We start from the raw sequence: 14,595 nt of genomic DNA, 5'->3' as shown, positions 1-14,595 counted from the left end.
TCTGAACCTTCGAAATTAACACCAAAACGCAAACAAGGACCAACTAATTTTAAGAAGGTAGTTGTGGAAGATATATATCACGGAATGTGTCCTTTGTGACCAAGGCAATTTGAAACCTCATTCCAACACACCATTAGACACATAATGCAATATAGATTAACTCGAAAAGAATAACGCCGCATTTTCTTTAGATTTTCGATGTTCATATCATATTTTATTGCAGCATCCGCCAACGCCTTTTGAGCATCAATATTTCCCATTTCTTCGTTGTCAAAACACAAATTTATAACGCATCTTATCACCAAATTCTTGTTCTGTTCTCAATGTTGCAGCCAATGTTCGATGCCTAAAAATATAAGCATAACGTCTTAATGGAGACGATAGCTATTTTCCCATGCGACTGAGGTTGGTTCACGAGTCCAGATGGATGGAAAAGTTGTTACTGGTCAAGGCCTGGGAACCACCATGGAATACTCTCTTGCACTGGTTGAGCTTGCTGTTCGAGAGAGACAAAGCTGATCAACTTTCTGGACTACTGGTTCGTTTTAACTTTTTAGGTTAATGATTGTAGGAGATTTATGCTATGTGCGTAGTAGCTTGTTGAAAGTTAATCTTGAAACGATTTATCGAGAAAGTGTGTTAGTTTGAATGTTTAGAATGATCTCTTTATTTATTTGTTTGCAAGTTTATTTTATTAGTTTGAAAGTCTAGAAAGTAGGAGTCGAATTAAAGTATGTTTAGGAAGCTATGTAATATAAATAGATGGACATGGGTTTGTAATTAGTGTGTAAAGAGTTATAAAAACAGAAAAGAGTCGATCTTGGTTGAGATTAGTTTCCGTGTTCGTGTTCTTATAACTTTGTCGAGTGGTGGCTGATGGAAAACTTATCATTGGCGGAGGTCTCGGACATGTTGAAATTGCTAAGCAATTGCTAGTCATGTAAGGATATGTCGTCATTGTTTTTCTTAGTTGTCGTTGCATGCTATAACACGAAAGTTGGTTGTCTTCTCATTCGATAACTCTTGTTCTGTTGAATACAATAACTATGTATCTACATGAATGTTTATACAAACATTGATGGTCTCGCTAAATTTGGAATAAAAAGAAAATAACATTAAACACCTTCAACTTTTGAATTTTTTACCAAATTATGAAATTTGTTGTTAAACTTTTTTTTAAGAAAAAAGATCATTTAACTAAAAAAAAGGATCCAATTACAACAGAGAGGCACATAAGCGGGCAACAAGCTGCGCTGCCACCCCCTTTTGAATGGCGAAACCGATCCTACTGAAAACAAAGTTATCGTTATGTATAATTTGAAAGTATCTGTCGTTAAAATTAGATAAAGTACACATCAATTATTAATCATTCATCAAGAAATTGGATTAATTTTTTGCTAAAAGATTATGATGTTCATGTATAACAAAACTCAAAACAAACAGACTATGAAAGAAGCATTCAGAACATAAAAACTGTATTAACTGTTGGCATTCAATTCAGATTGCCAATTTATTACTTTCTAAGTTTGATCTATGCTGAAGACTCTGTGTCTTGGTGTTCCAGGTTCCTGAGCACGAGCTTTGAAAATATCTTCGCTTCCAGTGAACCCGCAGCTGCAGCGGCAGCATGCCTAAGAACACGTAGTGCACCCAAGTCTCGCAACAGGTTCACATGTTCGCGTGCATATCGCCCACCCGGAACAGTAAACTGTAAAATTTATAACTAGAATATGTTTAAAAAAAATATATTTGTTATTAAAAGAGAGTAAACTCGAGTTGGACCTGGAAAAGAGCGAACGCAGCACATGATTTGAGCGCCGGACGCTTATTACGCAACATGGACAGAATCCGTTCAATTTCAGCTTGGTTACATCGCAAATCACACGCTTCAGCAATATGGGCAGATTTCACTATTTGTGCCACCTGTGCAGAAGCTGTGGATAAAGAGATACCTGAAAACGCTCGTCGGTCAACAAAGGTCCACATGAAAACTGGTGAAATGTAACTCGAGGCTGCTATCTTTGCCATTTCTAAGTCAGAACTGTTTGGAGCACCTTCTGCTACCCGAGCATATTCATCCATTCTATGTACAAGATAGCAAAACAATATAGAATATTTGAGAACAAATTAAAATTAACAAAAAAAAATATATACTCCCTCCGTCCCGGTCATAGTGTCTTAGTTTGAAAACACAAAGTTTAAGGTAGATTAAATTATTGTTTTCTTTGCATACCAAATGACAATAATGCCCTTGAAAATTGGGTCCATCAATATTGTTTATTAACGTTAGTTGTGTTTATTTAAGGGTAAACTTGGAAATTGACTAATAAATTTTGAAAGTGGACATCTGTAGTGAGACAAATAAAAAATGAAATGTGGACAGTCTTAATGGGACGGAGGGAGTATATATATAGCTCAATTCAAGATAATTAATTAGTTAAAGATTTACCTGCCATCACACATGTATGCGCAAACTAAAGCAATCATGAAACGAGCCTTCTCAGACTCGCATGATTTAAGTTTATACAAGTCCAAAACGCTCCCATCTTCCACTATTCGCAGAGCGTTTCTCGGGTTGAATGTTAGACGCAGAAGGGCCTCAGCTGCAGCCTCTTCGACATCCTGATATTTTATAACAATATTTTATTAATTTATAATTAAGATGATGAATTGAACTCCTCGTTATTGCAAAAACCCGAGAGAACTACTTCAAACAGGATTTCTTTTGCAATATTCTTTTCATTTCTTTAAATAAAAGGTTAGCGTGCGTGCGTTTAAGTAGCTCCCAAGGTTACATACATGTAATCTCGCTAACTACATATATTTTTTTGGTATTGCCAATGAATAACAAAACATAAAAAGAATGAAAGCTAAAGTGTAACAGAATTTCAAAAAATAACGATATAAAGCATCGAAAGCGTTAATTGAAACCAAAAATAGAAACAGCCACTTACTTCTGTCGTAGATCGTGCAAGTCTTATGAGCGCTGTAACGCCCCCCTCTCTTCCAATTGTAATGCTAGTAGAAATAAAACAGAATATGGTTTAATAGATTTTCTGTAACTGAAATATAAATCTAAAGATCATACAGAAAGTTGCATATTGTTTAATAGAGAGTTATGTTATAGTTTCAAAGGGGAAAATGGATTGATGCTTTAACTGAAAGTAATAGTTCGATCATAAGTGAGTTTTTAAGATTTTATAGGAGTGTGAAGAGTTAATGTTTGCATGTACCTGTTAGCTTCTGAAGCCGATAAGGTCCATAGAGTTCTAGCCACTATCTTTTGAAGATATGCATTAGCGGACGTTGTACACCTTCGTGCAAGAGAAACCTGTAATGATAATGTTGTTTATTTAATAACCATATTCATCGAAAAGGCTAAATGAATGTAGGATTTTGCATATAATGTTCAATACAAGTTACAACCGTAATGTGCAATAAACAAAGATAAAACGTCATACCAACGCTTCAACACCCTCAACTAATACAATCTGCTCTAGGTTTCTGTCATCAGATAATAAATTCGACAATGCTGAAAGCGCTTCTTGGCTGTGGAGAAACAGATTAAAAAGTTTATATTAATATTTAATAATCAAAACTCGATAACTGTAATAATCAAAAACCAACCAGACAGCTTCGTTTTCAGAACGAATAAGTAGAACGAGTGCATCAATAGCTCCATCTTCTTGTCCCACTGCAGCATTTAAAGTGTTGCTATCGCCATAAGCCGTTAAATTAGCCAATGCCGCAGCCACCTTTACCATAATAACCACAAAATAAGATATAACATAACATATTAAATAATATCGCTCAAATCAGGTAAAATATCATATCATTACCTGTACTTGTACACGTTCGTCCTTGCTAACACGAGCAAGCATTACTAAAGCCTTGATACCACCCACTGCTGCAACTTCAATGGCACACTTATCATTGCTTGCCATATGGGCAAGTGCACCCGCCGCTCGTTCCTAAAAAAAAAAAACTTTTGATAAATAATTTTCTCATTTGTAACACGTGACATAAAATCAAGACGCGTACCATAAGTTCATCACCGCCTCTAGGCCATTTGAAGATTAAGTCGACTAAAGTTATGATGGCACCGGATTCAGCAATAGCCCCCTTAATCAAGATTATTTGTATTAGTAGATATAAAATTGAAAATCAAAAGCTTTGAAAATTGAGAAACCTTATGCTCATCCCATTCAGCAAGATTCTGAAGCCCAAAAGCTGCCTCTTCAGCTACCCATCTGTTCCTAGATTTTGCTAAGCTTGCAAAAATCATGATGCCGCCACTTGCTGCCACCGAGTTTGCAAAATCCGGATTTCCTGAAAGGTTTGCGAGTGCCTACAAGAAACAATTATTTGATTAGATTGCCATAATTCCATAAATACTCTTTTTTATGATTACTAAATCAAGAAATCACAAAATACTCAACCTTTATTGCTGCGCATTGAATCCCATCTTTCCAAGACGTTGCAAGTCGTAAAAGAAGCTCAACTACGCGACCATACATGACAGCACCAGCGCGCGCCACATCAACATTTGCAAGCCCGATAGCTGCACATTCTTGAACATCTTCTTGAGAACTCTGCAATAGATTTAGTAAAAGAACCACCAACTCATCGAGCCTGGTTGGGTTAACCTCAGCTAACCGTAAAAGTGCATGTGAAAGATTCCATTCAGCCCAAGTCATAAACTCAGCCAAAATCTCGTCTTTCTTCGACCTATTTCTCAAATGCGATAGTTCTATAAACTTGTTGTTAAAGAAACCGAGCATCGTTATACCAAGACGATCAGCCTTGGTATGAAGAGCGGTGTCTTCCTCCAATGACGGGCAAAGAAACGCACACAAAAGTTTCAAACTTTTTAATGAAGAAATTAACTTCGTAGCAGCCTCCGAAGCCACATCAGTTCTTGAAACATCTAAACCTTTTAAATACCGAAGATTGCACCAAGTATCACACGCCGAATCCCAGTTTATGTTTGTAGTCCCCGCAACCGACAGAAAACGAAGTGACAAGACCTTTCCTAACGCCACTTCATCGATATTTGCACAATCAACAAACGCAATTTCTTGAAGGTCCTTGCACTGATCAGCTAATGCAGTTATGGCCTCAGTAGTGACATTGGAGACCCCAGAAAGCCTAAGGCTTTTTAGCTTATGGCAGCGATCAGCTATTATAGCTATTCCATCGCCTGTAATCCTTTCACAAAAGTCAGGACCGAGTTGGATGCTTTCAAGAAGCTTGTGACGGTCCACGACTATGGCAAGAGTTAAATCGGTTATTACTTGACAGTTTTCACCACTTAATCCTCTCAAGTTTTCTGCCTCAAGGTTACTTAGGAGATAGGTATCAACCGACCCCTTAAACCGAAGTTCTTGGATATGTGAGCAACGAGCACCTTGAGGCTGCACTTTGCTCCAACGGAGATCTAATGATTTCCATAGACCTCGTGATGATCCAAGACATCTCCAGCTTTTGCATGTTGATGACAAATTGGCTCGATCACGATAATTCAAGCAAGCAAAAACCTTAATTATAATATCATCTGGCAATCTATTCCAGTTAACAAGTCCATCTTCATTCACTTTTAAACATTCTGCACCCTCCGTTTCGGGTTGATCTGATAAATCCAACTTTTGGGGTCTTTTTCTGACCCTACGATTCATCTTACAACAGAAATATACAAACCCTTGAACCAGTTTACAAAAAACACCCAAAATTGAACCTCAAAATCGTCAACAATTCACAACATACAATGGCACCAAATTATGCATAAAATAATGCCATATGATTGAACTGAACTAACACAGGTACACAACACCATAAGCGCGTTCATTAAGCCGATATCAGATCTTACGACACATCGCAAACCTGATTAGGGTTTTCAATCAACACTTATAATTTGCAACACCGATTGAGAATCAAAAGCTTTGGAAGATCGGACTGATTTCAAAAGCTGAAAATGGTGTGAAACCTGAAGAGGATTTTCGATCAAAACCTATAACTTACAGCACCAATCAAGAATCAAAAACATTAGAAGATCGGATTCGCTCAAGAAGCTGATTATGGTGTGAAACCTGATGAGGGTTTTAGATCAAAACCTATAAACTTAAGCCTTTAGAAGATCGAATCGAGTTCAAGAAGCTGAAAATGGTGTGGTTTAGAGAGAAAGAGAATGAATACAACAACATCAAACGAAAGCTGGAGAATTTAGCAAACTTTTGATGAGGGTTTCGATCAAAACATATAACTTGCAACACCGATCTAGAAACCAGAAGTCATTAGATGATCGAATTGAGTTAAAGAAGCTGAAAATGGTGTAGTTTAGAGAGAGAAAGAGCTGTGAGAATGAAAGAGGTGGAAACGGTGTAGAGAGAGAGAATGAAAATGAAAGTGTGAGGTAGGGTAGGAGAGAATGTAGGTTATTTAATATTGTATGAGAATTAGAACCAACGTGGGCTTTTGTACTTTCAATCATAACAAAACATTCGTTTTGTTTTCCAACTTTGTTCTTTTTTGATGAAAACAATTTGTAAATTTGTTTTTTTAATGGATTATAAATTTGTAATGTATATATTTTTGGAATGGATCTTATTCATATATGGTTTTGTTTATTGAAATGAGAAACAAAAGCCTAAAAGGTTCTTGTCTAGAAATTAGTCCAAACCGGCCGGTTCCTAACCGTAGGTTTCAAACGACAACTCGAACGGTTTTGCTCTTGATACAAACTGTCGAGACGGGTGCGGTAAATTAAACGACCGAACAGAAGATAATATATAGATATAATATAAGTGAACGATCTCGTTGTCGGTTAAAATGTTAATAACATTAAACAAGAACCGACCCACCCAAGGTGAGCTCTCCTTGAGTGGATGATTTACACCATACAAACACACAATCAAATAGAAAACAAGTTTCCTATTTATAGCTGAATACAAAATCCTAACATTCTAGAAGTTTTCCCGTTGAAGTTAAACACGTGTCGAAGATCTCGTCTCGGATCCGGAATTCACGTCCACTTTAATTATTTACTTAACCAATTATATTTAACGAGTTTCATCATATTGATATCGCAAGTCACATAATTTGGCCCTACAGAGTGTTGCCACAGTTTCACCTTAAATGTGATTGAACATGTTGAACTCTCCTTTTAACATTTCCTTTTGACTATTTCTCATTTTAAGGTTCCTTCAAACTTTCAACCATAGCGTCCCAGATTCCTTTGGCGGAGGTTTCTTCTCTTAAAGTTTGGGCAATTTCAGCTGACAGACAGACACTGGGAATTCCATAAGCTTTTTCATCTTCTTGAATGAGCTTCTTGTCCTCATCCTCGTAGGCTTCAACGGGAGTGTCAATAGGTCCATCGGGGGTTTGAGTAAATGAGGTCCAATTTGAATTGACCTGAGGAGAGTAGTATCATCATTCTTATGTAGTTTTTAAACCTCCACTTGAATAAGATAGTTGTTTTGTAAAAGGTTGTCTCTAGTATGTGCATGTCTCACTTTATATAGGTGAGAACATGCCATACTAGGTTTCCATTAAAACGGCTCAATGGGCTTAAACATATGACATCGGACCCAAATATACAAATAAGCAAATTATTACAAACACGCTTATGTTTCTGGAATAATACATGACTAAATACACAAAATTGGCTCTACACTAGGCCATAAGTGAAGGATATACAAATTATTTTTTAATAATTAATTATATTTTTTTCTAAATATTATAGTTTTTAAAAATAAAATATAAGTAAAAACATATTAATACAACAAATATAAAAAAAGAAAAATAAGACACTGGAGTTAATCAAAAGGCAATATGGCAAATAATGTTCACACTTGCCACTTGAAATGGCGGATATCCTGGTGACACTTGTCATTTCGAATGACAAATGTTTGTCTAAAGGCATTTTGACATACAGGGGCAAACTACTTTTGGGTATCGTGAACCGCCAGACAAAGTGGCATCCGCCATTTAACATGGCGGAACACACAGAAAATGTACCACATTCATCAATTTCAAATGGCGAAACACCAGCTAATTTTCCAACTCACCAGACATAAACTAGCATACCCTATATATAATTTGAGATCCGCCATTTCAAATAGTGAATCTCCTAGAAACGATTACAACCATTTCTCTCTCCTAGAAACCATTTCACTCTTCTAAAATTTCCTATATTGAAAAAGAATTCACCGTAACTTGATGCACTTCTCTCTACATACTTAACCACATCAATAATGTCACTATTGCACTATACGGCTTCCATCAACTAGTTATGTTTGTTTATGCATACCACAAGAAATTCAAAGCTTAAAATGTAGTCTAAGTCAAACCCAAAACATTACAACTTCACAAGACTAAAACCCATGCAACTATGATCTTGAACACTAAGCAGTTTAGAAAAAGATGAAGTTTTTCAAAAACAAACAACACTCAAAACAAGCACAATTTTTGCCAATACCCTCGCTTCTAGCGGACCAGAAGTTGCAGCAGCGGTGACCCTAAGAATACGCGATGCACCCAACTCTTCCAACAGGTTCACATGGTGGTGTGCATACCGCCCACCCGGAACAGTAAACTGTAATTTTATTTATAATCAGAATCTGCTAAAATTTAGTTTTCTTACAATAAGAGGAATGTTGAGTTTGACCTGAAAAAGAGCAAATGCAGCCCACGATTTTAGCACTGGAGACTTGTGACGCAACATCGATACAAACCGTTCAATTTGGGCTTGCTTGCATTGCAGTTGACCTACTTCAATTCAACAATGTGAGCAGATTCCGCTACTTGTGCCAACTGAGCAGCAGCCGATGATAAAGAGACACCGGTAAATACATGTAGGTCAAAATGGTACTTCAGAACAAGTTCAGTGTCCTCCAAGATTGGTATCATTCTAGTTCTTAGAAATTCAATAGTCCTTAAACCGCCTTCTGCTACCCGAGAATATTCTTCCAGTCTGTGTACAAGATGAAACAAACAATAAAGAAATTTGACAAAAAAAAAATCCTCAAGAAATATATAACATCAGGATTTTACCTGCCATCAAACATGTATGCAAAAGCTAAAGCAGCCGTGAAACGATCCCTTTTGCACCCTGTGAAACAAATATGAAGCAAGAACCCAGTGCCCCGATATTCGTTCACTATTCGCATAGCGTTTCCTGGGTTGAATGCTAGACTCCAAAGAGCCCCAGCAGCCATCGATTGGACGTCCTAATATTTTATAGCAATATTTAAATGCTTATATTTATAAAATGACAAATTATTTTTCATATCAAACTTAAACAAGAAGTGAGTTTCTTAAAGAGTAAAAGTAACAAAAACATAAGCCTTTACAGAATCTAAAAAGAGAAACCGCGACTCACTTCTCTTTGAGATATCATTGCCATCCTAACGAGCAAGGTGATGCCCCCCTGTCGTCCAATTGCAATACTAGTAGAAATGAAACAAATTATAATTTAATAGATTTTTCTGCAATTGTGAGATCATATACAAATCTAAACATAGTATATAGTTTTTTAATCATTTTTTGGATACTTGTAGGATACAAATGGTTACTTAAATACTTAGTGAGTTAAGGTATATATAGTTACATCAAAAGTTGTCATTGTAAGTTTTATATAGAAATGTGAAGGGTTAATACTTGCATATACCTATTGGCTTCTGAAGCGGCCGACAGGGCACATAGAGCATCCGCCACTCTCACTTGAAGATCTGGATAATTATATATACGCGTTTTCGCAAGAGCAACCTGTAATGAAACAATAAATCATACTAATAATGATACAACCGATTTCGGTCAAATTTAAACGAATGAAGTGTAGGATTTTGCATATATCTTCAATACAACCAAAATGTTCAATAAACAAAGGTACCAGGAGTCAAAGTGATCAATGGATAAAATATCATACCAAGGATTCAACACCACCAGCTAACGCAACGTGTTCTCGATTTGTATCATCCTCTAATAAATTAGCCAATACTCGAATTGCCTATACCAAAATAAGATATCATGTTTTGTTACTTATTTCACTTTAGACATTAATTAACTTGTTCTTTTACCAGCAGACTTAATATTATTCTGATATTACCTGTTCTCGCGCGTTCACGCGATCGCTATAGCGAACGATCGTATCTAAAGCATTTATACCACCAGCTGCAGCAATTTCTATGGCACACTTATGATCGGTTGCCAAAGTGGCAAGTGCGCCCGTCACCAGTTCCTAAAAAGCAAAATATTTTGTAACATACAATTTCCTCATATGTAACACGCGACACAAATTCAGGACACGTACCAGAGTTCAACTACTGTAGGAACCACGCCAGTTCAAGATTAAGCCAACTAAACCTTTAATGGCACCAGTATCAGCAATCTCTCCCTTAATCAAGATTACCCGTATTAGTAAAGATTTTAACCGAATCAAAGTTTTGAAACTTGACTAACAAATGATAAAACCAAAAACCTTATACTCATCATAGACAGAAAGATTCCGCAGCCCTCCAGCAGCCTCTTTAGCCACCCACAGGTGCATAGATTTTGTTAATCATGCAAGAATGCTGATTCCACCACGCCCCACAACAGACATTGCGAAAGCCGGATCCACCAAAAGATTTGATATTGTCTGTAGTAAACAATTATATTATTAAGTTGCCCTAAGAAATAAACCAAGAAAACACAAAAGATTCAACCTTTGTTGCTTCATATTGGATCTGTTCTGTCAATGATGTTGCAAGGCCTACTAGAAGCTCAACACCACCACCTTTCATGATGGCTTCAACAATTACCGCATCAACCCTCGCTACATTATTAACCACCACCGTGAATTCACCAAGCCCGGTGGCTGCATATTCTTGAACATCTTCTTGAGAACTCCGCAACAAATTGAGCAGGAGATCTATCCCTTGATTGACCCAAAAATCCTCGAACCCAGGTGGTCTAATCCCGGCTATCTCTAAAAACACATGTGCGAGAATCCATTCAATCCACATCATAAACTCATCTAAAATCCCGTCTTTCTTCCCCGACTGGTTTCTCCATTCAGACAAAGTGCCGGGAAATATACGAGATAGTTCTTTCAATGTGTCGTTAAAGTAACCAAGCATCGTTATACCGAGACGTTTAGCCTTGGTATGAAGATCAGCAACAAGCTCTAATGAAGGACATTCAATTGCACACAAAAGTTTCAACCTTTGTAAGGACATAATCAACCTCATAACAGCCCCTGGAGCCACATTGGTTCTAGAAACATCTAAGCCTTCTAAATGAGGAAGGTTGCACCAAGATTTACTAGCCAAATCCCAGTCTAAGCGTAAGGCCCCCGCAACCGAAAGAAAATGAAGTGACACGACACTTCCTAACGCCGCTGCTCCATCGATAGTTGCACAATTGATAAACCCAATTTCTTGAATAATCGGGCAATGAGTAGCCAAAGCAGTTATGGCCGCAGTATTTATATGTCTTACCCCCAAAAGCCGAAGTTTCTTTAGCTTTGGGCAGCCTAAGGCTATAGCGACTATACCCTCGCTTGTTATGTTATCACATGGAGTAGGCCCGAGTTCGATGCTTTCAAGAAGCCTGTGATGGGACACAATGTGTGCAAGATTTGAATCGGTCATCGTCCGACAATAGCCAACTCTTAAATCTCTCAAAGCTTTGGCTCTAAGATTACTTAGTGAATCCATAGTATCGCATCCATTAAACCTAAGTTTCTTTAGACTTGAGCACCTTGAAGACAGAAAATTCATTAGCCCCGACTGGATTTGGTGAGCACGGAGATCTAATGATTGCCATAAATCCGACGAAGATCCAAGTGATTTCCAGGTTTTGCAACTTGACGACAAATTTGCTTGATCACGATAACTTAAATGAGTAAAAACCTTAACTAATACATCATCAGGCAACCTAAACCAATTAACACCTCCAGCGTCTTCACTCACTATATCACAATCTGCACTCTCCGTTTCAGGATGATCTGATAAATCCAACTTTTGGGTTCTTTTCCTAACCCTATGATTCATCTTACGACAAAGATTCTACACAGAAGTATACACTAAATACTTATAACAAAATCACAAAAAACACCCAAAATCGAACCTCAAAATCTCATCACCATTTCACAACATTAATCGAGCTTTAATCACAATTTCTGCAAGCATAAAAGAACGCCCTATACTCGAACTGAACTAACGCAGGTACACAACAACATAAGCGCATACATTGAGCAGATTTCAGATCTTACAACACATCAAACCTGATGAGGATTTCAGATCTAATGATGGCCAGAAGCCTTTAGATGATCGAATTGAGTTTAAGAAGTTGAAAATGGTGTAGAGAGAGAGAGAGAGAATGAATACAACAACATCAAACGAAACCTGGCGAATCCCGCAAACCTGATGAGGGTTTTCGATCAGAACCTATAATGTGCAACACCGATCTAGAAACTAGAAGCTTTTAGATGATGGAATCGAATTCAAGAGGCTATAAATGGTGTGGTTTAGAGAGAGAATGAATACAACACCGATGAGGGTTTTCGATCAAAACCTATATATAATTTGCAACACCGATCTAGAAACCAGAAGCCTTTAGATGATCAAATCGAGTTCAAGAAGCTGAAAATGGTGTAGTTTAGAGAGAGATTGAACGGTGCGAATGAAAGAGGTGGATACGATGTAGAGAGAGAGAGAGAGAGAGAATGAAAGTGGACACAAATGTGAGCTAGGGTAGGAGAATATCTAGGTATTTAATTTATTGTGTCAGATGAGAATGAGAAGAAAACGAAAAAAAAAACTAAAAAGACCCACATAGGCTTTTGTACTTTCAATCATAAGAACACTTGTTGTCGAGATTTGTGTTCCACCTTGTTCATTTCAATGAAAATGATATATTCTAAATTTCTAATATATATGTTTTCTTAATATATATTTATTATTTATATATTTTTAGAAACTAAACTAAACAACCAAATCACTATTTTAAATTATATCAATCTTTCCACACAATGCTTTTGAGAAGATCAGTTTTTGATCCACTATAGTCTTGGACAAGCAAACCGATTTTTTTCAAAAATGACATCCTTTCTTGTTTTCTATGACCCAAGTTACTATATTCTTGAATTTTTAGCAAATCAGGAACGGAGTAATGCATAGATTGGAGGTAAATGGCACTAATTAAATTGTCAAACTAAGGTAGCAAAGTGACAACCCGCAAGAATATGGTCGCAGTTTCCTTGTAATCACTGCAAAGCCTACAAGTCACCGAAACCACCTAAATATTTCTTGAAAGGGCAACAAGAGTTGAGATTCTATCCATCTCTACCTGCCACATATTAACTTTTTAGGAACCCAATCTACTTCACCTCTAAAAAAAGAGACCGATGGATTTGAGACTTTATATAATAGCTTTTAACCGAAACTTGATGCAACAATGATAAACAGCTCGATAATTCCCTTGACCGGCATTGAATCAAGTTAGCCCTTTTCCAACACTATTTCCAAAATCAGCAATCACTTGCTTTATCATGCACAATAACACCAAACAGGTTTTATCCTTTTCATTTTCAAAGAGGTAGGGAAGTAATTAAGGCTCTTAGCAGTTACTTGGTTTCGTTTTCATTTCATCATTTTATATATTTACATGGTTTCATTTATGGAAATGGAGCCTTTTAGAGTAAGGGGTGTTTGAGTGAGCTTATAATTTTACTTTTTTGCTTATTTTCTTTTCGAAAAGCAAAATCAACTTTTGAAAAGCAAAATCAACTTTTGAAAAGCTTCACTTTGAAGCTTTTGAGTTGCTTTACCCAACACCTTTTGCTTTTCAATAAACAAATAGCAAATAAGCAAGTTTTAGAAGCCCACCCAAACACCCCTAAGGATTCGTCTTAAGAGCGTTTCTAACGCACTGGGAGTGGGGCTGTTCACGAACCGAACCGAACGCAGACATGCTCATACTTGGTTTGGTTTGAAAGCGAGCCGAACCGAGCGGATTGAATTTAAATAAACGAGCAATATCTTTATGCTTGAACTTGGTTTGGTTTTGAAACCGAGCGGCTTGGTTAGGTTTGGTTTTGCTTGATTTCATACAAAGTTTCCAATTTTAAATTTTTAAAACTTCAAAATATCATTAATTCAAGAATTTTAACTCTAAATCATCTAAACTTTCACCTTTAAAATGTATAAAACTCAAAGTTAACAACAAAACATATATAAAACGAGCAGCTATGGTTTAAAATTGAACTTTGAATTCAACACAAAATAGGGAAATCTTAAAAACTTTAAAAAACTATTATACTTCTATATATATACATAAAGTTTATATATAAAACTAATAAATAAAAATAATTCGAGCAAAACGAACCGAACCAAACCGAGCAAAACGAACCGAACCAAACCAAACGGCTCACTTCCAAACCGAGCCTAAATCGAATGAGCATTTTTCGAGCGGACGACGAACGAGCGGCGAACAGTTTGGACAGCCCTAACTGGGAGTCACAAACTTAATTTTCTGTTGGTCTTTAGTAACGTATAACTCATGGACCCAACCCAGATCATGAATCGATCTCCTTTCTCTATCTTCTAAGAAAAC

The 14,595-nt window shown here is 36.8% G+C and overlaps 1 protein-coding gene and 2 pseudogenes across 1 annotated transcript; all 3 read right to left on the bottom strand.

Moving 5' to 3' along the window:
- Window positions 1-1,531: 1,531 nt before the first annotated feature.
- Window positions 1,532-4,285, bottom strand: LOC143553997 (protein ARABIDILLO 1-like). Its single transcript, XM_077043868.1, has 10 exons — window positions 4,190-4,285; window positions 4,042-4,122; window positions 3,840-3,971; window positions 3,628-3,755; window positions 3,462-3,549; window positions 3,234-3,331; window positions 2,955-3,018; window positions 2,450-2,622; window positions 1,783-2,083; window positions 1,532-1,708 (listed from the first exon to the last, which is right to left on the bottom strand). Exons 1-10 carry the CDS (start codon window positions 4,283-4,285, stop codon window positions 1,532-1,534), a joined length of 1,338 nt encoding a protein of 445 aa, XP_076899983.1.
- On the bottom strand, window positions 3,450-5,678 carry LOC143553986 (protein ARABIDILLO 1 pseudogene; annotated as a pseudogene).
- A 4,989-nt stretch (window positions 5,679-10,667) lies between these two features.
- Window positions 10,668-12,232, bottom strand: LOC143553995 (protein ARABIDILLO 1 pseudogene; annotated as a pseudogene).
- Between the last annotated feature and the right edge of the window lie 2,363 nt (window positions 12,233-14,595).

The sequence above is a fragment of the Bidens hawaiensis genome, unplaced genomic scaffold (assembly GCF_021521415.1).
Source record: "Bidens hawaiensis isolate Kalapana, Puna unplaced genomic scaffold, B.hawaiensis_p1.1 tig00017468_1, whole genome shotgun sequence".
Taxonomy (NCBI): Eukaryota; Viridiplantae; Streptophyta; class Magnoliopsida; order Asterales; family Asteraceae; genus Bidens; species Bidens hawaiensis.
The sequence above is the reverse complement of the archived record's forward strand: the minus strand, read 5'-3'. Positions and strand labels throughout refer to the sequence as shown.

Excerpts from the sequence above, each read along its gene's own strand:
- LOC143553997 (XM_077043868.1), bottom strand. The coding sequence starts at position 4,285 with ATGATTTTTGCAAGCTTAGCAAAATCTAGGAACAGATGGGTAGCTGAA. Across the intron at positions 3,756-3,839 it reads ACGAACGTGTACAAGTACAG|GTGGCTGCGGCATTGGCTAA; the intron begins GTAATGATATGA and ends ATTATGGTAAAG. Across the intron at positions 3,550-3,627 it reads TCTGAAAACGAAGCTGTCTG|CCAAGAAGCGCTTTCAGCAT; the intron begins GTTGGTTTTTGA and ends GTTTCTCCACAG.